The sequence below is a fragment of the Marmota marmota genome, unplaced genomic scaffold, assembly GCF_001458135.2.
Source record: "Marmota marmota marmota unplaced genomic scaffold, marMar, whole genome shotgun sequence".
NCBI lineage: Eukaryota > Metazoa > Chordata > Mammalia > Rodentia > Sciuridae > Marmota > Marmota marmota.
The window spans coordinates 28,930,698-28,955,905 of NW_026000005.1; the positions used below are offsets into that span (position 1 = coordinate 28,930,698).

General features: G+C 34.1%; 1 protein-coding gene and 1 non-coding gene across 2 annotated transcripts in view; one reads left to right on the forward strand and one right to left on the reverse strand.

Moving 5' to 3' along the window:
- Positions 1–25,208, forward strand: part of Cps1 (carbamoyl-phosphate synthase 1) — a 126,636-nt gene that overhangs the window by 50,089 nt on the left and 51,339 nt on the right. The window contains exons 18-21 of the mRNA XM_015480991.2: positions 1,293–1,503; positions 2,936–3,134; positions 6,455–6,631; positions 9,926–10,044. Coding sequence (XP_015336477.1) covers positions 1,293–1,503; positions 2,936–3,134; positions 6,455–6,631; positions 9,926–10,044 — 706 coding nt within the window. The remainder of the gene's footprint in view (positions 1–1,292; positions 1,504–2,935; positions 3,135–6,454; positions 6,632–9,925; positions 10,045–25,208) is intronic.
- LOC125618366 lies at positions 10,349–10,455 on the reverse strand. Its single transcript, XR_007349652.1, has one exon. It is a non-coding gene; the product is annotated as a U6 spliceosomal RNA (small nuclear RNA).

Sequence of the window (25,208 nt, forward strand, 5' to 3'; positions counted from 1 at the left end):
TCACCAAGTGATTGAGAAAATAGACTCAAGTAACAAAAATAGCTTTCTTAGCAAGCTAAACTAGTTAGACAAGAGGGCAAAGATGATGACTTAGATTTTAGAAATGCTAAATTTGAGATGTGGGTAGAACTTTTGAGAGGGGAGTTGAGAATGTGAAATGGAACTCAACAGCACAGAAAGAAAAAAGCTGGTATAAGGTCATTGGAAGTCATTTGGTACAAAGGAAGTAAGTTGGAGACACAGTATTCAAGGGCATAGTTACAGAAAGAGGAGAGATAGAGTCAACTTTGAACTGTGGGAAACACTTAGATTTATGGGGAGGAGAAAAAGGATGAGTATTGGAAACAAAGGTGAGAAATGAAGAGTTTGGAAGAAATGAGGGTAGAATTTTATCTAATAAGCCAAGGTGAGTACTTAGTTTTATAAAAGAGCTTTGTTTTTTGGCAGTGTCAAATGATGTACGAGGTCAATCATGAAGATTTAATTTGGGTTTTTAGATGTCCAAGAAGGCAATTTCAATGCAAATTTAGTTTTGAGAACCATATGGTAAGGAATTATATCATAATGAGGGATAAGGAGAATTGGCAAACTTTCAAGAAGTTTGGCCATATAAAGAATGAGACGAGTCTGTGTGTCTGGTTGATATTGGGAGATGGGCTTGCTGAAGCAGAGGACCTCTGAGCATATTTGTGGGCAGAAGGAATGGAGACCAAGGATGGTGAGATGGAAGACACAAGGGCTATGATTGGAGAGCAATGAGAATGAAAAGGGATGACATGCAAAAGATAGATGGATGAGCCAGTGGATAAAAGAGAGATAATATTCTATAGAAAGAAGAACTTGAGAGACAATTTGAGATGAATGAAGAGAAGGTAAGTTGAAAAAGCTAATGTCAATCCAATAAGTAGATGATTAAAGCTTTAATAGCTAGATGAGCTTGGGCAAGGTTAGTAGGGTCTCGGAGTAATGTATCGGAGTGCTGGGGTTTAGCTCAGAGTATAGCACTTGCCTAACATGTGCAAGGCCCTGGGTTTGATCCCCAGTATCTCAAGAAAAAAATAGAGGAATATGTCAGAATAATATGGACAAAACAAGAATCAGAAGGAATACCTGATCTCTCTCTCTCTAACACACACACACACACACACACACACACACAAACACACGATAATTATTTTCCCAACAAATCCCAGGGTTGTTCTGTGTCTTTCATCATTTAAGTGGCTTGCTAAGTCTCTGAAGTTGGCTATTAAAATATAACACCAGATAATGCGTGCTGCTTGGGTTTACAGGTGATTCTGTTGTTGTGGCCCCTGCCCAGACACTCTCCAATGCAGAGTTTCAGATGCTGAGGCGTACTTCAATCAATGTTGTTCGCCACTTGGGCATTGTGGGTGAATGCAACATTCAGTTTGCCCTTCATCCTACCTCAATGGAATACTGCATCATCGAAGTGAATGCCAGACTGTCCCGGAGCTCTGCCCTGGCCTCAAAGGCCACTGGGTAAGATCAGAATGATTGACCATGCCTCTTGCAGATTCTTTGGAAATGGAAAAATGGACTCCTAGTGGAAGATTGTGCTGCATTTATAAATATCCCTCCTTTCTGTGTGCTAGCTCCAAGTCATTTATGGAACCCTAAAGACATGGTTATTAATGAGCTTGCTGCCAGATTGAAGCAAACGGTATTGCTAGCTGGCTTTGTTTGCTGGCTAATCATAAACTAATCAAATCTGGGTGGTCAAAACAGGCTGTGAAAAATCTGCTTCTTAATTGCACTTTGCAGATGTTGTTGCAAAGTGCACACTGATCCTTAATTTTAGCGTCCAACTGGATTCTTTAGGAATATAGCCCTATAGCAAGTATTAAAAAAATATAAAAATTATAGTTTGCTCAACTCAAGCCTTTGATACATATTGTTTTGATTTTAGCAATGTTGAACATGATAAAAGCATACAATGCTATCTATTATTTAATGATAAATGAATGAATTAAAAAAAATCTCCTCGAGACTTGACAATGTAGGATTTTTCCACAGGTAAATGTTGCAACCAAAAAATAAATTTGCTTCTGTTTAACAACTGCTAACAAGCATAATTGGGAGGTGAAGCTAATTAAAACCTTTTGTTTCTATTACTATCTTTAGCATCTGGCATTTTAATTATATAGAACTTAAATGAACAAAAATATTTACTTCTATAAATTTTTATGTAGCTACACAGTGCTACATGGTGTGATACAAGCCAAGTATACAAGCCAAGGAGTCACAAGACCTGTGTTTCCATTGGGTCCTTCCATTGACTATTTGACTTTGGGCACAATAATTGTCTCATCTGTTAGATGGGTTGTTTGTAATAAAGAACTCATATTAAATTCTATAGTTCATGAATTATATTCTCAAATAAAAATAACCAAAAACTGACATTACAGATGAAGATAGTTGAGTTCCCAGAGGCAGAGCTAGGATCCAAACTTGCAATTCCTCCATTTTCCTTACCATTAGAGTTCTTATTAGTACCAGCTAACTATACTGTCTTCCTACCTACAGATAAGTATGATACTGTTTTCAAAATGACATTTGCAGATTCTCATCTGAGTGGAGGTTAAACACAAGTGGAAGTCAAACATTATTTATCAAGGAAGCTATTGATTTAGGGTTGAAGAGGTGAAGGCTGGGAGCTGTAGAAGTGCCTGCAAGGCATAGAAAGTGGATTCTGCAGCGCCTCTGTACTTTATCATGACTTACATTATTTTAAATAATGGTTATTAAATATTTATGCAGAGCATAGAATCAGGAGAGCCTTATGCACTAACGTGGAATAATACCAGAATTTTAAAGAAAGATCAATTAATATTTGGGGCTGTTTTCAATACTTAAATGCTCAAAAGAAAAAGAAAAGAAAACAACCTCAAAAATTTTTTCTCTCTCTTTTTAGCTATCCATTGGCATTCATTGCAGCAAAGATTGCCCTAGGAATCCCACTTCCAGAAATTAAGAATGTCGTATCAGGGAAGACGTCAGCCTGCTTTGAACCCAGTCTGGATTACATGGTTACCAAGATTCCTCGCTGGGATCTTGACCGTTTCCATGGAACATCTAGCCGAATTGGTAGCTCTATGAAAAGTGTAGGAGAGGTGAGTTCTTGGTGTTCTTCTCTATTTTGTATTTGTTCTCAGAGATTTTGTTAAATCCTTAACACCATTGAAAGTCCTAAGGTTATCTGGAGATTGGGTTTTTGATTGGAGAACACACAGTAATTTTGTTCTGTCTTTAGTGTTGAGCATCTCTCTCTTTGATCTTAGTATGAAACATTTGTTACATGGTCATTTTGCTGGATTAAGGGGCAAACCATGCCTTTGGGTATATAATACATACACATGCATGTTCATATAAATAAAACAGAGTTACAATATGTTTTATAACCAAATCAAGAAAGTTAAATGACATATAAGACAACAAAGAGCACTGATAAGATCTCTGAGCTGAGGTTAAGAATTTGATTTTAGTCCAGTCTTATGAATTGGTATTTTTATCTCCTTGGACCTCAACTTTACACATCTATAAAGCAGAGGGTAGGACCAAATGATGTCTCAAGGACCTTCCAGATCAAACATTATAAATGGAGAGGAGCATAGTGAAATATTAAGGTTCCTTTCATTACATGGAAAAGTTCTAACTTTTTAGTATCTTTAGAAAAATTTTCATAATGTTCTGTGTTAGACTACTAGAAATTGAAGTTAGTGTTTGATTATTCTGTCATCAAAGATGCAGTGCTCTTCTGTGTGAAAGGAAGGAAAGGAATTCAGATGCTTGCTTCTGAGATTTACTCCCTTGCCTCCCCCAACTAAGGCCTTCTCTCTTTTGCATGGAGGAGGTTTGGCATAGTGGATAAAGCAGGAACCTTAAAACCAAATCTACTGGGTGGAGCTCTTGAAGCTGTCACTTAGTAGCTAGAGACTCTCAGACAAGACTCTGAGGCTCAGGATCATATCCATGAAATGGAGATGACAATACCTACGGTGTAGGGTTCTTTTAAGGTTTGGGATTAGTATGTGTAAAGTATTTAGCGATGTCTTTTAAGGTAGAGTTATAGTAAAGCCCCCAAATGTAATCCATCCTTGATATCATCATTAAATTATATTTATAAATGTTATATAGGAGGAGAGTTTTTGAATAACCATATGCTTCAATTTTTATCTTTCTGTCTGTCTTACTTTATGTCTATCTCATCTGTTGTGCAATGTGGAAATGCAATCTATGTCTAGGTATCTAAGCTGGTTTGAGTGTGAAACAATGATTATTTATGATATATACTTCCATATAGGAATTCATTGTTACATAACACAAAGTGTAGCCTCAACTCAGAAAAGCCATTCAGAAATACATGCCACTAATCACAAGAAATAAAGTTTACGTCTATCACCAATTTAGGGAAAGGAAAAAAAAAAGGCATTTTATTGGTCTATGATATTCATACATAAAAACAGAATTATTGCTATTTTGGTTTCCTTAATTTTCAAGGTATTAATGGAAGATTTTGAGATAATGAAAGATAAGGAACAACTTGACCTTTTAAATTAAAATATCTTACTAGTTGTAAAACACCACGTGGTGGTTTTCATACCTCCACATTAATTTTAAATCTTATTTTTCCTATCATGCTTCTCAAAGCCCAATAGAATTAGAATCCCAATTTTATGAAAACACTGCATTGGTGGTGTTTCAGTCAAACAAACAACTGTTATTTAGTTTACACTTCATTGGAAATGTTCTTTTTCATAAATGTTCACAGTAAAATTTGCAGGCCAAAGAATTTGAGTGAATTTTGTAATGTTTTCATTTGGGACTTATTATCTGAGGAAGTTTTGTTGCCAGTGAATATTTAACACCTCACATTTAGTTCAATTCCAGTTAGCAAACATTTCCTGAATTCTTACCACAAGCAAGACACTGACAGGATACAACAGTGAATAAACTGAAGATAATTGTGATGCACTATCTTCAGTTGGAAAGCTCAGAATTTATAAACAGAAACAAATATGATATGAATTAATCTGTCATAAAAGTAAAAATAGTATGTACATACAGGTGCTGTGAGAACGTAGGAGAACAATGTCAAGGAAGGCCATGATAATTATTTTACTGAAAAATGGTGAAATTTTTACTTAATAAAAATAAATTTTAATAATATAAAGTATTAAAAAGCACAAAATTTGAGCAATAGGTTAAAGTTATACATGCCTTTATTATATAGGTATGCTTTCTTGTTGAATGAATTATGTACACCATTTTGTACAAATTAGAATATGAATAATAAATATATAGAGAGAATTATTTGTAGGACTAGCTTATTTAGGGCTAAATTTTAACTGGATAATACTTCAAATTTTATTAAATACCTTAAAAATATTTTCTTGGTTTTATGCTTCCATGCCTGGGCTATACAGAGTATAAATATATTGTCTAATTTTTAAAGGTATCATTATGAGTTGCTAATTTGATATCTGAATTGAACCAACACTTTTTTTATCCATGCTATCATGAATCTTCCCTTATTTCTAATTAAATTTTGAAACAGTGGGAAAAGTTTATCTGTTTTGCTTTAGTGTATTTTGAGTATGTATCTTGTCACACAATTGATTTGATGATTCATAAGCTGACATTAATGGGAATTCAAATCTATTTGAGGACTCATGGAAATTTACTGAAGGCAGCATTATGACTTTTATTATTTTAAATTGAAGTCCAAAAATGCATAGCAATCTATTATTCCATGGAAAGTATCAAAAACAGTGTTTATTCAATGAAAATTACTGGGTAGGTTGCAAGGTGTAACTTGTAACTTGTTCAAACTTAATCACCACATGTTTTTTTCTAATTGATTAGTGTACTATTAGTTGTAAAGATTGTGGAAAGACACATTGAATTTGTCATGGAGAATTTAGGCTCCATCTATATTTAAAATCATAATCTATTAGTATTTGTTATGATTCTCAAGGTTCTGTTAATATTAATACTTTTAAGAAAGCCAACCCATCATGGATGCTAACACTCATTTAAAAATAGTTCTGTTTTTGCTTTAATACGTCTGTTTTCTCTTTAAAATGCTTTCTATCAGAAAGGACATTGGCATAAAAGCAAGAACTTATTGAGGAAGGGTCTGTATACTCTGGCCACTTATTCTTTATTTTAAGGTCTGTTGGTTCAAAGCAGGTACAGGTGAACACAGCTAAATTCTCTGACAGAAGACTGACCTAATGTTAAAGACTCATTACACCTAAACCGTGGAGAAAGGGGAAGAGGAACTAAAAAAAATGCCTCCAAATTTAAGCAGTGTTCTCACTTATTTTTCATTCTGAAGCCTCTTGGGAAAAATATTCTGCACCCATATCTGTAACGAATTAAAAAATAGTTGTTCTTTTCTTCATTATGATATCTCATATGTGCATTACAGGTCATGGCTATTGGTCGCACCTTTGAGGAGAGTTTCCAGAAGGCTTTACGAATGTGCCACCCATCAGTAGATGGCTTCACTTCTCGTCTTCCAATGAACAAAGAGTGGCCATCGAACCTGGATCTCAAACGAGAGCTGGCAGAACCATCCAGCACTCGCATCTATGCCATTGCCAAGGTGATATGTTAGGAGGGGTCCAGAGCTATTTTATTTTAGAATATGGTCAGGAATTCATGGATTTGGGGAAAATTTTTACTTGTCTTCAATAGAGACTTCTGAGGAAGACTGGAGTCCTACATGGATTTCATGAAATACTCTGTAATTAATGAAAAATAATGCTTTGTTAATTTGACTTTAAGCTTGGACTTAAGGGCACATTGCAGTTTTAAAGGATTATCACATAGATAAAATGTCCCTTCCTTTTAGTATATATAGTAGCTATGCTCTTAAGTAGATTTGACAATATTGACTTGTCCTTTCCTATCACCTTCATTACTTATTCCTTGAAAATGTGTAAAACTGTATTTTAGAAAGGAAGATGTATACAAGGCTATCATTGAGTATTTGCTACCTGAGACCCTAGAATAATCCTAATTATTTGCTTTTTTTCTGTGTTTAAACAACAACAACTACAACAACTGACTATGAAAAAAATCTCCATGATTATAGACTTTTCCATGTAATTATTTTATTGGTGTTACTTTTAGAACAAAAGAGCCCCACATTTCTCACTTCCATCCTCTAGTTCCTTTTTATGCAAATTAAATGCCATATTAATCTCCTTTCATATTTACTGTGCTTAGATTTTTGGAGTTTCAGCTCATCTGATTTTATAAAAGGTGACTTGGGCAGCTGGAATCTGTCTGGTCAGAAATCCCTGAATGGCTTTTTGACATTTAAAGAAGCACAGGCATTAATCCTTCAACAGTATCAAACCATACTCCCGTCTCCAAAGCTCTGCTGACCATTTTATGTGTGTGTGTGCATGTGGGATTAGTTGATGAAAATATGAATTTTACCTTTAAAGAGGAAGTCCGACTTTATGATAATTTGCCTTTGTAGCAACAGAAAAGTGCTGTTTATGATTTTTGAACTCATTTCATGAGTATATCCATATGTTGAGAGTCCTGGAGGGGAAGGGAAGAAGAGGAAGGGATGCTTCCTTCATTGCGTTTAATATGTGTTCTCCTCGATCTTATGGTTTTTACACACAGAATATTTAAGTACTATTGAAATTCTGAGAGATACTATTATCTTTTGATGAGCACTTTTCAGTGTTAGGGGTTCAAAATTAGCATTTTTCTGGGGTGCTGGTAGAAGAGATTATTCTAAAAAGCCGTCTCACCTTCATTTATTGTTCCTATTTTCATCTTTTATATAAAAATAAATCTGTGACATTCTTGTATGTGAGGGTGTATGCATGTGTGTGTGTGTGTGTGTGTGTGTATTTTTTTTTTTTTTTTTACTCAGGCAAAGGATAGTAAATGGATTTTTCCTTTAAGTCTAGCAATCATGTTTCTGCCACTATGAGGCAGATGAAAAAGGGAAGCATTTCCAAGTTCCCAGACAGGCTGTAAAACTCAAGCAAATCTCTCATTCTTTTCTAACAGACTTATAAAGGATGAGAATTCAGGGCAAATGTGTGGAGTTTCGTTCCTGTACAGAGTACCCTATGTACAAGCAAGAAGTGCAGTGTCTAAGATATAAATTATTGTCTGCCAGATTGCCAGGAGAAGGAACTGGTTTCTGTTTGTGAGAGGTCATCATTACTGTTCATTTCCACAGCAACCAGAAACTTGGTGATTTTGACAAAGAGTGTGAGGTTTGCGGAGAGCTGAAGGGGGAAAAAGAATGATTTTAGAAAAGGGCAACTTGCTCTGAGGTCTGATTTTTGCAGAGTTTTATTTCAGGATGACTGGATCAACACCTCTTTTGATTTTGGGAGAATTCAGGGCATCATTTTTTTTTTTTTTTTTTTACTTTTAGAACAGTAAAGCAACCTCGAACGTGTCTGGGGTCAATATGAACTTCATTACAGCAGCATAACATGGCAAAACTGCTGTGTGTGAAGTCCCAAGACTGATGGGATTTTACTTTCTGTTGGAAACTGTGGATGTGACTGGAAGGTGTTCTTTCTCACAGTAAAATGACCATGAGAACAGGATTCCAGGTCCTCCTGCAGTGTTCAGGATTGGATGACAATCTCATGATCTGTCAAAAAGCATAAGGATCTTAAGGCTCTACCCTCCTGATAATGGTGTTGATCATTCATTCAATCACTTGGAAAATAGGACAGATTGTAGTCCTGGGAACTCTGACTATAGTTTCAGGAAAAGTTAAGTAAAAGTGACATAAATGAACTTAGGAAATGAACATGACTTTGAGTGTTCCCCTTAGATGTCATACTCTGGTCAATAGAATTGTGAGTCATGATATATTTCACCACTTAGAATCATGGTCTCTGATACTAGAAATAAGTAGGTCTAAGGAAACTAAACTTCCTTGGTTGAATATAATAGCAACATTACTATATGTAGTAGTTATATGATTCTAAAATAAGTGGTTTTGAAGTATTACAAGGTTATTATTTTTCATTGGGTATATTTGGTGTGTATACATATGCACATATATATCTTTACATGCACAAAATAACAATAGACAGCCTTTGCATATAAAAGTTTTGGTTTTAAGAGTTTATCTCTTCTTTCAGATGCATTTTCTACTCTGCTTAATTACACAGTTGTAATTTTCCTTTTGAGAAATTGCTAAAGAGAACTTGAGAAAAAGGTTGTGCTGCCTATAGAACCTAAGTTATTACTACATTGTTCTAAAAAAAGTGTTAGGATTTTGTAAAATGCTTGTCTTAGCACAAAAGTCATAGTAACTGATTCAGAATAATTTTCTGTTAGAAGTCTTCTGCAAAGCAATGTTCTAGAGAAATAATGTCAAGTCAGATCCAACCCATGGATTCTCACTGATTCTTGCATATTTGTGTGAATCTAGAACGGGGGCTTAAAAATATGCTATTTGCTGGAATATAACTATCGTAAACACAAGCAAAACAATCATTATATCAATTCCAGATTTTCTTACCAATTTGATTTAACTATAGTTTCAAGAGATTCTATTAATTCCAAAGAGTTGTACCAAACTTGGAACATACATAATTGGTAACCCATTTGAATTAAGAGGATATGGAGCCAGAATTTGTTAGGGTGACTGCCCTAAGCACACACCACTGTAACAGCTCAAGGCAGGCATCTGCTCTGTCTGCTCTCCATACATGTAGTTGGCAGCATCTTTAGGTTTATTGGAAGGAATGTCAATGAGGTCAGTTTCATGCTTCATATCTAGGTGGTTAGCCTCCGGCTCTCTAAACAACACAGACAGGAATGGTTTGCTCTCTGTTTCCAGCCAAATAAGACATTTATAAATGTTTGCCAAAGAAAGTGTCTCTTCTCCCTCTGGCAGGCCTTGGAAGACAACATGTCCCTTGATGAGATAGAGAAGCTCACATCCATTGATAAGTGGTTTTTGTACAAGATGCGTGACATTTTAAACATGCAAAAGACACTGAAAGGGCTCAACAGGTAAGCCAGTCTTGCTCTGATTCCCTCCACAGCGCTTCTGTACATTTTCTGAATAGTCTTCTTACTCTTAAGCATTTGGCCAAAATTCTGCTTCAATGAGGTAAGTAGTACTGACATTGGAAAATAATAGCCATAGCCAGAAGATAAGTAGGAAATTTTCAGATATTATTTTTTGAAAGATTTCTGTTAATATTTTTAGTCATTTTCTACCTCCACTCTTGTTAGCACATATAGTGATGATTTTATTAGGTTCTTTAAATTTACAAAAATCAGTTACATGTATGAATGTGTTATTTATTTATTTATTAATATAGAATGTTTCATGAATTTGTGTGCCATCCTTGTTCAGGGGCCATGCTAATCTTCTCCGTATCGTTCCAATTTTAGTATATATGCTGCCAAAGTGAGTACTGAATGTGTTATTTAATTACCAAACCTTATGCAGATTTAAATTTTATTAATCAGCAATTAAATGAATATTATTCCTACTTTTTATAAATTCTTTCAAGATATGAAGCCTACATTTCCTTTTTAAAATAGTTTTTTAGTTGTTGATGAACCTTTATTTTATTCATTTATTCATATGTGGTGCTGAGAATTGAACCAGTGCCTCACACATGCTAGACAAGTGAGCTAACACTGAGCTACTTTTACTTTTTGATATCAAACCCAGCCCCTACTTTTACTTTTTGATATCAACTTATGCATTTGCTATATATTGATGAGAAAATGCCTTCATCTCGTATCCTACTGATGTTTTTAACTGTGGAATGTCTAGTTCAGCATACAAATAAGCCACATGCAAGTTTCTGTTGATAGACTCCTTACCTCTTCCTCATTTACATTTTTATCTCCTTCATGGCCAATTATTTTAAAATTTTATTTCATGTTGAGAATATTCTAATAATGTCAGTACTTTAAAATCTAAATTTTTTCATGGGAAGACTGCTTGCTGGGGCATCTCAAGCTTATGACATCTTGGATATGTTTCAAACATACATCTTTGATAAGAGGAGCATTCATTTCCAAATTAAGAACAGACAGTATGGTCTTCTTTAGTTTCTCCCCTCTAAGAGGTCTCTGAGATAATCTCTTTTTGAAAAGAACCAGTTTAGGGATATGTTTAGAGAAGGAAAATTTTTTTTTGCATTTGAATTTTTCTCAAATGATTTATGAAAATGTAGAAAGTTTAATTAGTTACAATGTTGTTGAGGACAGTGGAAGTTCTGATAGCTTGGGTGACTCATCTATTTAGCAACTACAAAAATAGTTGGGTTGCTGTATTGGCTTCATTGAGATGTACACTATCTGAGAAATAAAAACACCTGCTTTTACTTTTAAGCGAAATTAGGTATTTCTTTATTCCACAATTTCCCATGTCAAATGCTTGATTTTGAACATTGGGGATTCCTATCTGACAGAGATGAAACTAGCTATAGTTGCCTGTAAATCATCCTTTCTAGAGATCACATAAAATGAGCAGTATATAGCAAATAAGTTAGGAATTGAGCCTATACATTCATCTTAGAATTTTGCTGACTTAAGTTTTCCTTTTCTGGTTTATGCTGCCAGCAGAACTTCCATGTTGAATTATAGCCTGTTCTACTGTTCAATTTAAGGCACCTGATTTCAAATGCCTATGAGATCACTCCAATTAAACCACATGAGGGTGCTAGAAACTTACAGAGTGCCAGATGTAACAGTGCAAGAGACTTGGGGTGGAAAAGAACAGATGTTATCGTGATTTAATTTCCACTTGATGTATATTCTGATTTTTGGACAAATTTAAATTTTTAATTAAATAGTTTTTGTTACGTCTAGAAGGCAGGTTGAGATACTAACTAAGCACAAATAAGTGTATATTGATAGTAAAAAAGGTCCTTGGAGGATTAGAACAGTTCACTGTCATAGATCACTTATAATATCTTTCTGACTTCCACATTCTGTTGCATTTATTAGCTGATAATTTGACGTTTTTGGTTTCCATTTGCTGACATAAATTTATTTGTAAAAAAGGCCCTTTCTCTTGTATCTTCAAAATGATCTACATTTAAAACACTTTATATATGGAGCTTTTAATAATGTAAAAGATTATAAAAATTATTTACATGCTGTGTAAGTTTGTTTTGATTCAGGGAGGCTAAAATGCTATTATGTAACAAAAGCTGACAATAACTTGGAGTGAAAGTCAATAGATGATCCATGGCATTAGTAAACCTAATATCTGAACTCATTATCTCACAGATACTTGACTTCATTTTTTTTCTTTTTTTGGAGAGTCACTGGTGCATACATAGCATTATGATAATGACTGCTATTTAGAAGTGTTAGGTAAATGGAAAGAATGGATGGCCACTGAGGCTAGTTGTCTCAATCCTACCGTGGCACATAGGGGCCTGAAGTTGAAAGGAAAACAAAGTTGGGCACTCTTGTATTAAGGTGCCCATGCCCTTTTGCACTTTTCACACAGGTCCCTGGGGAAATAGGCAATGGGGATCTCACTGGGAGAAGAGAAGAAAGTTAGAGGATGAGCATAGAATGCTAGACAGTGGTTCAGTTCCTTCCTTGTACCTACAAGGGGAAGGGGCAATGGAGCCAGACAGATCATTGTGCAGGTCCCTGCCTGCTGTGGAGTCACGGATGCATTACCTCCTTCCTCTTGCTTCACTTCCTTTCTGCTAATGTCTACTTCATAGTTTTGTTGTAAATCTTAGATGTTAAAATTATAAAGCAGTCCTGGCACATGATGAGTGCCTGAGACTTTTCCTTTTTTCTCCTGAAAATGAAAATACCACTTATATTATGAAGATTATTTCATGACTTCAAATATATGCATTTGAGGACTCATTTTACCAGTCATAATTTGCATTTATTTATTTATTTTGAAATGTATCATTTCTTTATGAAGTATTGCCACTATTTTTAATGCCAGACCTATTTTTATAAGGAAGCAATGAAAACTAGTGATACAAAGACTATTATCAAAAGATTAATAGCACTCTGTTATGCTAATGAACCAAAATTCTCACTCTACAATTTTTAGTCATGTCAAGTTCTTCTAAAATCCAATAAACATTCTTCAGGAGAGGATGAGAATATCACTTGCACTGATGGTCAATCTGTGACTTGTATTTACATATAATCATCTGAAATGAAGTCTAGAATTTGACTGCCAAATGAATATACTCTCATATTTAGAATATATGTGAATGTCCATAGACAGATATAGGACAAATAAAATAATGATTATTGCAAGGTAGGCATTATGGAAATGACTAATTTCTATGCTTGTAAAAAAGTGGGAATTATAGTAAAAGATTCATTTCCTGGAAGGATGGAGATAAACATATAATGAAACCCCAATCTTCTTCAGGGTGATTGGTCAAGATAGGTAGGCAATATTATAATTAACTTAGTATCCTGGCTCTGAACCCACACCAGAACTCAGTTTGTAGTCTCCATTCCAGGAGCTTAGCAATGGCAGCCCTTATAAGACCTTCAGAGCAATATCCATTTTTAGAATTTAGGGGATAATCATTATTCAGACAGCTTCAGGAAAAAAAAAATTCTCTTTCCCACTTGAGTTCACTGATGTTTTCATTTTCCTCTTAAATTGTTTATTGCTGCCCAAAGGCAGGCTAGACAAGTTGACCATTCTAGGTAGTCCTCCCAAATTATAAGCTAGTATAGTGGCATTAATCAACCAGGCTGATAACATTTACAGTTGACTTCTTTAAGGTTCAGAAGTTTCTCTTTACTCAACTTGGTGTGAATTGTGTCATGCAGGATTCCAGTTTTTCATGCATTTACCCTGGAATTTAGATGATTAATGTTTACTGAAGATGTATTAACTTCACATTAACAGATCATCCAGCAAGGAGTTTGAGAAAGATTAAGATTATCAGAATTTTTAGTGAAACTGCAACATGTACATGAGCTCTATCCATTGGTCTTCACTGCTTAACTGTCCTTTCCTGTACTCATTCATCCTTCCAGCCCTTACTTCTATACCTTATGCTTCTCCTGTATAACATTTCCAAAAATACTCACGTAAAGAAAACTATGCTAATTTTTAGATATTAACAATTATAAAAATATTTCCTATAGTCCTTTTCTCCACTACCACATAGACTTAACCTTAGTCTTGCAAAAAACCCCAGTTTGGAGAATGGAAGTACAGGTATCACTTATCAAATACATGTTTCAAATGTCTTCATTAACTAGGTTCTCCTGCTTATTCTCTGTAGTAACAACAGGATGGGTTTAGAACTCTGTTAATATAGAAACTTGAGTTTTGATTCAATTCAGTAATTCCAAATATCTTCTAAATGTAAGATAATAATTACTGAATTTTTGGACTATCTATCAGGTACTGTGTCAATCACACTATTTTGTTCAATATTTCCACAGCATTAAGTTTGCAATTTCTTAATATGACTGATAAATTCAGCAGCTTCTTGTGTATCACATACTAATAAATGACGAAACTGAGATCAAATCTGAGTAGGACTCAAGAACCTGGAACATTTGATATTTAACCTCTAATATTTGATATGTTAAGTATGTAACTGTGCCTATATATGTATACAGACACAAAATATATATTATTGGTAAGGAAAGGCAAATTTGATAACATCCGGAAGAAACCAGATGACACATAACAGGCACTTCCAGTATCGTAACAGCAGTCAATAAAAGGCTGATAGTCCTATCACTTTAGACCCAGCACGCAGGATAAATATTTTAACTATATTCATAATAAATAGAAAAGCACAAGTGTAAGATTTCTCAGTTGGATTGCTAGTGTTATAAGGAAGAAAGGGAGTGGTCTATAATAGGACTTCAGAAACTTACACTCCATTTTTATTTATAATATCAATTTGGAGTAGAAAGTTTAGATTGAAAGATAACCATTATGTTAAACACACACACACACACACACACACACACACACACACAGAGTCAAGAAAAAATTGTGAGAGTACTAATTGCTAGCTTTGAACATCTGTTAAATCCTTTGCCTGTTATTCTAAAATTAATTATTTTATTTTGGTTTTTGGGTTCTTTAGCTATTTCTGACTGATACATTCAGCTCAAGGATGTTATTATACCTGCCTAACTTGTAGAATTTTTCTCTTTTACTGGCTAAAACTAAGCTGCATTAAGTTTTGAATCCTTCCAGTGATTAGCTTAAAGACAGCCAGCCTCTGATGTTAAATTACCAAATGGAAGATTTTCTGCCATTTGTGATGATTGTTTCTTCTTTTGCATTCCATTTAATTTGGGCAATTTTCCTGGAACGGTCCATTTTGCTCTCTGGTTTTTATGCACAATGCTGCTATTTATGTTGGTATTTTTGTAGATGACTGTTTAAAAAGAATCTGTTTTCACCCATTTTAGATGTTCAAAACTAGGGCACAGAACCAATGAAATGAAGTTTATAGCGCATAAGTTTGGAAGCTAAGGTTTGGATTTCTCTATTAATTATTGACATAATTAATGGGTTTGGGTATAAATTATGCAGAAATTTCTTTTATCCAATATTCTATAGACTTCATGGGTTTTATTTTTGTTAAATTTTGATAATATTCTCTTCCCCCTTCACTGGCAGTTACTGCTATAGTTAATGTAGTAAGAAAGAGTAAAGTGGAGTTTTGAAGGGTCTGATTTCCATCTGAACATCACTGTGTTCAGTGTGATAAACTATGCCCATTGGTGAGTGCTGAAAATCATAGGCATGCCTGTTGCTTAGGAAAACAATCTAGGGCAAGCCTGGCGAGTTCCACTTGGGCATTCAAGTGCTAAATTGAGCTCAGTAAAGTTGGCCATTTCCCTGCAGCCACAAACTTCTGGCAGATGTAATAATGCAGGTGTCACCTTAGCTGGAACACTCCCTTTGAACGTCCTCTCCTACACACGGTAGTTCCATTGACTTTTTATTTAACTTGCTCACGAAGCATGGCAAAATCAGACAAGAACGTTTTGTGCTTATATTTGATTGAAGTTTCCAGGAGAAAATTGTCACCTAAGAGTTGTTAGATATAAGAAAGAGAGTGGTCAGCCCTTTACTTTCTGGTGGTTATTTGTAATTTCTGATAGAAATAGTTAACAACTTCAGCCTTATTAAATATGAAAGTAAATTAGGAAAATATGTGTGTGTATATACACACAATTATAACAGTCACATCTGATAACTTTTATGACTCTTTAGTATGTCATGCTTATGATACCATTTGTCTTTTTGGATATAGAAATGGGAATGGAGATCCTGTGACACTTTAGTGGAGTCTTCTTGGTTTGATGTGCAGAAAATGGTCTTATGTCTGTTAGTTTCACTACCAACTCACACTGTATTTTTAAGTCTCATTTTCACTTTATTAAAAAGCAAGAACAAAACAAGATAAAAACAACCCCAAACAACTCCCTTCTTATTTTGCTGGGCTTATATACAAATAGCTAAATATATAATGTACTGCATATAAAGTATTTTACATTAAAGGAAACAGTCCCACCAGTTACTATATATTACCATCCTCTGGTTGTACTTATACTGTAATCTACTTATATAATAAAGCTCTTAAAGAAAACTAAAAATTCAGGCTTACACAAACATATTATTTTTTCCCTCTGCAAAAGAGGAGTATTACTATGTGAAATTTTATGCCTCTGTGAATTAATGTCAAAACATGTTTTATTTTTAATTTAGTTTTATGTTCCATATGATAGGATATTTAAGGTGATATAATATATTTGATAAGATTTCATTAATTTTTTAAACTAATGATTTATTAAATTAGATATAACATAAAATTTTACATCAAATATTTAGTATTCTGAGAAACTTTATTTTTTAAAAATTTTTTATAGTTTTGACAAGTAATTTTGAATTGTTGAAAGTGTGAAAGAGTATGATTCTGATACAGACAAGATTAATGTTTTACTTAAGAGATTTTCAGTGTGATATCTAGATTATTCACAAAACGTGTATTTTTAATTTTCTATATATTAATTCTTATGTTTGACAGCTACAAAAATCTTAAGTTGCCTTAAAATAATTACATGTTCATATGTATATGTATCTATTAATAGACAGTAATTATTAGATTATCTCTAATCTTAACTTGATGAGTGATTCATTTACTTGATGGTATTTGTCTTTATTAGGAGCTACATGACCATATGATATTTAGCTAGTCAATTATTAATATTGGGTACTCATTATGTACAAGGCATTGTATCGGGTATATACCCTTTGTTCACAAATAATTCTTGGTCATTAATTTGCCTTCAATGGGTTTAAACTCTTATACTAATAGCTATACATAAACAGGATGCATTAATGGACATTTGAGAAACAGAGACACAAAGAAATGAAAGGTGAACCAAGGTTAAAAAGAAGACTGGCTTTTGCACATGTATCAAGTATTAGTCTCAACATGAAAGTTTCTAGGAATTTGTGTGTCCCTACCCCATATTTCATGGCAGAAATGATGGCTTATGATGTTAAGTAAACTTTCTAGTGTTTTACAGGTAGTACATGTCGGAGCCAGGATTTGATTTTAGGACTTTCTGAGTCCAAGGGAAGCATTATTTTCTTCAATATGTTACCCTGTCATGGGAGCAAAGGAAAGAGAGAATTTCCTATAAAATAAATAAAATAGGAAGAACAATACTACATGGCTTAGAGAAGAGAATTAGATGAGTCTATCAAATTCAAATTTGATTATAGGAAGGTATGAGTGGAAAAGGAGATTCAAAATACCAAATATGTGGAAGTAGGTAACTGTATGAATCCTATTTAAGAAATGACAAATTGTTCATATATTTTTCTTTATGCTATGTTTTATAAAAGTAAGACTCTTACTACAAAATAATTAAGGCATTTAAGTACCGTCATGAAACTACATGTTATCTACCTATTTGCCATTGTTTCTAACAGTTGAAGCCACAAAATTTCTTTTCACTGTTTTATAATTATTACATAGTTGGAAGTATCATCCCTGAATTAAATTGCAAATTCCATTAGAGCAAATCCCAAATAGCATAATGTCTTAATATACTTTTACTTAGGTCTAGTTTTTAGGTCTTTCCTCATCAGAACTTTTGTTAATTTGTATGAGTCCAGAATGAAATTCATAATTCTAAAGTATAATGTTAATTCTGAAACAGACATGTTTTCCATTTCTCTATTTACCATATATCTTCTTGGGAATTATTGTAAAGTAACAACAATATTTGTATGGCAATGTACCATTTTAAGAGAGAAAGAAATATTGTTAAGAAAGTGAAAAATCATGATTTCTCAGTCATAGCAAAGGTGGGGGAATTGCAAAGGAAGAAAATGCATAATGTTCATAAAAATGCAAAGTGTTCATAAATATTCCTAGTTTCTCAAAGGGATGAACAGAATTGTTGATTGGAAAATATGTAGTTCAAGGTACAGACTAACTCTGTGTTGAAAGATAGTATAAATCAGCATTCCTTTGTTTTAATTTTGTTGAGTGGTTATACATTTTAAGAGGAATATTCTGATAATATTCTCTTAGCTAGGAATATTTTGAATAAGTTTTTTCCTAATAAAAGAGGATTTAGCTAATTGTATTATCAAATAGGGATTATATACATGTAAGCATTAAATTATTCAAAGGTGCATTATAAGATCTTTTATTGCCTATTGAGAACAAGCCCGCATTTCGTATGCTTTTTCTGAAAAAAGTATCCATGTTTTCAAGTTTTTGCATTTTCTGAAAAGTTTTTGTGAGAAATGTTCATAAATATTTTCAATTGTATTGAAGAATATGAATTGATGAACCAAAAAAAAAAAAAAAGGGCTAGGGGAAACCAGAGTATTTATAGTACAAATATCTGCATTTTCTGATGACCTTAGAGCACATTTCTATTATAATACAGGTGAAAAATACCACTCTATCTTTATGGATGGTGAACTGAGTCACACTGAGGCAGGTGTCTTACTTATGTCACACCAGGCAGAGGAAGGCAGGGAATTTTGCTCAGGGCTTCTGCCTTCACTTCTAGTCACTAACCCTTTTCAAAAGCTTCTTTTTAGAGATATGACTTTTAAATCAGACAGTCGGAGATCAGTTGCTCCTTAGCTGTCAAGTTGTGAGCTGCATGTTTCCCTGCCTGAATTGTTGACCCCACTTAGAGAAGAAGCATTGTGAGGAATGTGCCCTTTCCAGAACTCTAGTGGGGAAACACAGGGAGCCTGGCAGGAAGGAAGCAGGTCACCTTTAGAAAATGTAAACAGAATTTTCAAGGCTATGGAGACCTCAGATAGGATATCCTCTTAAAATTTTGCTTGATTTATAATAAATCATGTATATATATTCATGTATATGGACACATATTTTTCTTTTGAATAAAGTGTATCTGCCCTGCCGGCTGTGTTTATGTGGCTATGAGTAAAACAACTGAGCATAGAATGGAAATTAAATTCAGGCAAAACAGGCTGCCAGAGCTAGAACTAGAGAAGTTAGACAAGCAGTCACTGATTCCCAGATTTTTTTTTAACCTGTTATTTAATACCTGGGATGCCTGTAGTGGGGCAAGTCCCCAGGTCTGACCTTGGAGATGGAGTGTGGAATTTCATCTCCAGGAGCAGAGGAGGCAGCCATGTCTCCTGAGGGTGGAGAAAATGCTTGAGAGCACATTCTCTCCAAAAGATCAGTTCTGATCTGTAAGGAATGACAAGTATGGGGGCACTCCCTGCTTTGAGGTGTGGGTACAGGAGAGCTACATAGGAGAGGGAGGAGAAAGAACAGAGGTGCAGGGCTAAATTTAGGTGACTTGCCAGTTTTGTTCTGCTGAGCTCCTGTTCTTGTCCTCCTCTGCCTCTTTTCCTTCCTCTAGGTCCTTTTTCCTTAGGCATCTGCAGTCTCGAAGCACACATTACCTGCTGACTTTTGTACAAAGCACTTTATGTGTTTATTCTTTCACCTAATTGACAAGTTCTTCTCTCAGTTGAGTTGGAGCCAGACTCTAGGATTTGTCCAGTTTCTAGAAGTCAAAGAAAGTTATGTATCAGATATTATACATCCATGGCTTGGGACAACAAATGTGATGTTTGGAAAAGTACTCTGTGGAGCTATGACTTGATTTAAACAAAGATCATAGGGAGGCTTTAAAATATAGGACTTTTTAAAATAAATTTATGTAACACATGGAAATGCTCAGTCTCAATTTTCTGCTGAGGCTTTATAAAGTGTGCCTTTTAATCTTGAGATTTAAATTCTGGACCTATATTCATGGAAATCCCAGGGTTTTATTTACTGAATACATTCTCTTTATTTTTGGGGAAGTATGCATTGGATGGATTTAGAATTGTGATTAAACATATTAATCAAGAATAACAAACAACATTTCATATCTAGACTTTGCCTTTTAGTTCAGTCTAATTAGGTAAAACTTATTTGGTTAGAAGCATACTTTTTTTTAATCTGTAAACTGTTTATTTCTGAAATTTTCCATTCAATATTTTTAAACTAAAGTTGACTACAGGCAAATGAAAATGCATAAAGCAAAATCACACATAAAGGGGATGAAGCATACTTTTTTTTTTTGAATGTGACAAAACTCTATTATATACTAACAGACAGAATTTATTCTTTTGGTCAGGTGGTTTACATCTTAAATCTTGAACACAGAAAGAGTCCTTGCACTTTTCAATTAAGAATCATGGATAAATAAAATGTGATTTATTAAGTTTCAAAATTGCAACTAACTTGTACTATGTTATTTGCCTCATTATTAGTATTTTTTTGTTCATAGAACATAATTATAATATTATATTCAATAGCATATAAATGGCTTTGCCAGATTGAAAATAATGTCACAATATTTTTGGACTACTAGGGTTATTAATGATTTATAAAACAATGAACATGGAATTGGGGATGTAGTTCAGTGTTAGAGCAATTGCCTAGCATGTGCAAGGCCCTGGGTTCAATCCCTAGCACCACAGGAAAAAAAAAATGACTATAGGATTCAGGAAATTGAAAATTACTTATTTAAAAATATCGACAGCTTGTAAGCTGTTTATTTCTGAAATTTTCCATTCAATATTTTTAAACTGAAGTTGACTACAGGCAAATGAAAATGCATAAAGCAAAATCACACATGAACTTTTCATAAGGTTTGTTTTTCATTTTGATTTTGTTACTGTCGTTAATAGCCTTGAAGGTTAAATATGGTTTTAGGTATGCCATTTCTTGAAAACTGATTCTTATATTATTATAGCATTGTTTGATGATGCTAAATGGACTCAGATCCTAGTACATAATTTTCATGTTACCATACTTTCACATGAACATTGGTGTAGGTATTGTTTATCCTGTATATGAGATAAAATGATAAGGCCTTCGAATGGAGCAGAGGAAATGAACCAGGGAGAAGGAGGCATGGAGAAAAAGGGGAAATACTGGGGAATGGTTTTGAAAAAAATTACATTGTTATATCATGCACATGTATAGATATGTAATAATGAATATTATTATTATGCATAATTATAATGCAATAGTAAAAATGTTGACTAAAAAATCAAGGCCTTTAATTCCTACAAAGATCTCATTGCTCCTGAGAACCAAGCCATGATGCTCTTGAAAATTAAGAGAAATAAGTAGTATTTACCCAGTTGTGCAGATTTTTATCATTTGCTTTTCTAAACATTACTTATTTTTTTGACTAATGTCTTTTACATTTCTACTAGAAAGTGGGTTATACCTTATCTCTTTGCAAGAAAGGATGAGTAGACAAATAGCTGCTTAACTGATGGAATTACTGTGATTGTGGCATGGTCTGAAACCTGTGAAATGCCACAGATAATCAGCGAAGCCATGCAATGTTTAAGGGAGAGGGAGGTAAGGGCTATGTGAGGCAGAGAACATACATCTCACTCAGGCCTCTTTTCTTATTAAAGAAGGTGTCATTACTGAGCATCAGACCTAGTGAATTTTCAGGTTCTGCCTTTGGGAGATTTTTTTTTGAAAAAGAAGATAATAAATTGCAAGCCCACCCCATAATTGTAGGCCAAGTGGAGTGCTCATTTTCACATTAGAGCTTGTGCAATCTGGAGGGAAATTTGTTTAGTATTTCTTGTGAGTTGGTGGATCAGATAAAAGCCAGTCAAGTGGAAGAGAGGACTGTGTGAAGTGCGCTGGTTCCCCTGGTAATTGCAATGCTGCAAGCGTTCCTCCAGTCGGCTAATAGATTTCCCCAGCTCCTCTGTGCCAGGTGAAAATTTCCTCATTAAGGGGAATTTATTCCATTTCCTTTTATCATTTATTATTGAAGAATAAGTGTGAGTGGAGGAAGTTTCAGAGGTGACAGGGTGGAATTTTAAACAACAACAACAAAATCTACATTGGAAGTCAGAGAGACAGAGAGAGAGAGGAGAGAGAGAGAGAGAGAGAGAGAGAGAGAGAGAGAGAGAGAGAGAAGAAAGGCTTGTATTGTTTATAAACCAGAGAACATGCAAGAGACTTCCTGCCCTAGAAGCTGAGCCATGCTGTCTAAAGTTAAAAGATTACAGGCAGAGTGTGTAAAAGTCTGATTGCCTGGTTTTAAGACATTTCTCCCCCCTCTAAAAATTTCACACTGTCATTTTGTGCTGCTAACTAGAGAAGAACTAAAGATTATGAAAAGACCAACATAATAATGATTTGGTGTATCTCTGTTTCATTGTTTCGGTTTTATTATACAGTGATGAATATCTAACATTTGAAGAATTTGCCCTTGAACTCTGAAAGCAAGGAAAGCTGGTAGGGAAAGAAAAGTGTATATAGCATATTTTAGAGGATATAGTTCTGAAGTATGGATTTAATGTGCATATGTTTAAAAGAGTAAAACTAAATGAAATAATAAGACATATAAATACTTATTACATAACAGAAGGATAATTTATTATATGTATTTAAAAACTTTGTGCTTTAATGCAATATGCTCCATTTATCTGATCACTAGTTTGGTATAATGCTCCCTTGATTTACAATATAATATAAATGGTGCATTCCCTATTGATGCTTCAAAAAGCAGTTTTGAATTACAAATCTGACATTTATATTTCTTTTAGTAATTATTCTGTTTTGAGTTTGTTCCAAATTGAGGTATTCATTTTCCTTCAGAAAAATAAAAGTGTTATAGTCTTGTTCCCTAAAATAAGGTTCTACCTAGCTTGATTGAAAAACAAAAAACAAGAAACTTACCATGTTGGAAGTTCTTTTTATCAGACAAAATGGAGAATTGCCCTATATGGGCAGATGTGGAGGAAGATCAGGTATTGAATCTCTACATTGTGAACTTTACAAGTGAACTTTATGTTCACTTAAGATTATTCATCTTGAATTTGACTCTAAGGAGGTTTAACCTTATCTAAATCACTGGCCCAAAGCTAATGAATGGTGTCTTCAAACTGTCTCTTCTCTTATTTTATTATAATGGGACACAAAATAAAATTTTGTATTAGAATGTCAGGAATAAAGTCCATTTTCTTCTGTGTATAATGATATTCCAGCCATCCTTGTATTACACAGAAGAGAAAACAAATTAGGGAAATACAGAGAGAGTCTATCTGTTTCTCATTTAGAGTTAGGTGTACCCTGCAGAATTACATAGCACTCAATTTGGGAAAGGAGCTTACTTGTCTTTGCAATTGCTATGATAGGTCAGGATTAATGTCAGTTTCCCAGTAAGGAGGGTTCCAGAATGCTTTATGTTATTTCACAAATACATCTAAAGAGTAGAAATTAATAACCAAAGAGATCACGAGGGGAATGCTATAAAAAATATACCACTTTGAATTTTGTAAGAATGTACCTTTCCAATGTTTGCATCCATGTCAAGGTAGATGAACATGAATGTGGTAATATACCATTTTGATTTAACGCATTCTGATTTTCAAGACACTGACAAAATGTGATATTGTATTATTGATCTAGCTATTTGAAAACTGGGCAAGGTTAAAGTAGTTTTTGGTTCATCAGGAAAATATTCTAAGAATCAGTTATTGAGCTTAAAATATGCACTGTGAAGGTCTAACTTGATGTATCTGTTTCTGGTTCTCACTTGGTGTGCTTGAGGGGGCCAGGCAGAAATAACTTCACCCTTGTTCTAAAGTATCATGATCATTACTTTGTGTTATCGTCACTCTTTCTCAGTCAACCCCTTTAACTAATGAAAGCTCTCTGGGGTAGGGGATTCTCAGGGGAAAAGTAATAACTGAGTGAGTCTTAGTGACAGAAGGCTATTTTCTTTTTTGCACCAGAGCTTAGCACAAAATTAATTCACTTTTTTTATGTAGAAGGCCAATACAATCCATCAATCTTTATTTCCTTCCTCCTGTCCCCCCCTACCTTCTTTCTCCTTTTCTTTCATTTCTTTACTGACAGGAGTCAAAGTTTTATTTTGTGGGTAGAGGAGGAAGACTGTTTGTTAGAGATTTCTACATATATATAATCTATTGAATTCTTTTGTAAAAAGGAATGAGGAATTATGTATGTTCAAGTAATTGAAAAGACTGTTTATTGTGTCCTTAATAGAAATATGAAGGATTTAATCTTTCCCTTTATGTTTATTTAGTATCATTACAATGTCCATTTAAAGCCACATAACAACCTTTAAAGAACTGCTTGGTATTTCATATAAGAAGAAGTTAAAATAAATCATTAATGACCAAAACAAAACAAAACCAGACCAAAAAAAAAAGTAAAAATAAAACCCCACAATAACAAACATAAAAACATGATCCCACAAAAACTAAAGAAAAATATGTAACTTCTCTTGTCCTTGGACTAGAACTTGTATTTAGGGTGCTGCTGGTCCATAGTTACATCAGAAGTGTGATGGGTCTTCTGAATGCAGGTGTCTTTAGTGTCTGGACCACTGTTTTTGAGGGTTAAGACTTTAGTCATTTAAGTTAAATGGTTGTCTCTTCAGTAACATGATATGGGTTTTGCCAAAGATGGTTTTTGCAGTGTCATATTAAAGATCTACTTATTCTTTGCTCTTCTTCATTGCTATCCAGTAACAATGGGAACATTTTTCAGCAAGCAGTAGAAAAAATATCTGTGGGTAAGAATGTTCTGTGTTACATGTACACTGTTTTCCCATCTAACTCAAACTTTATTCCTTTGTTTTTAAGATTAATAGAA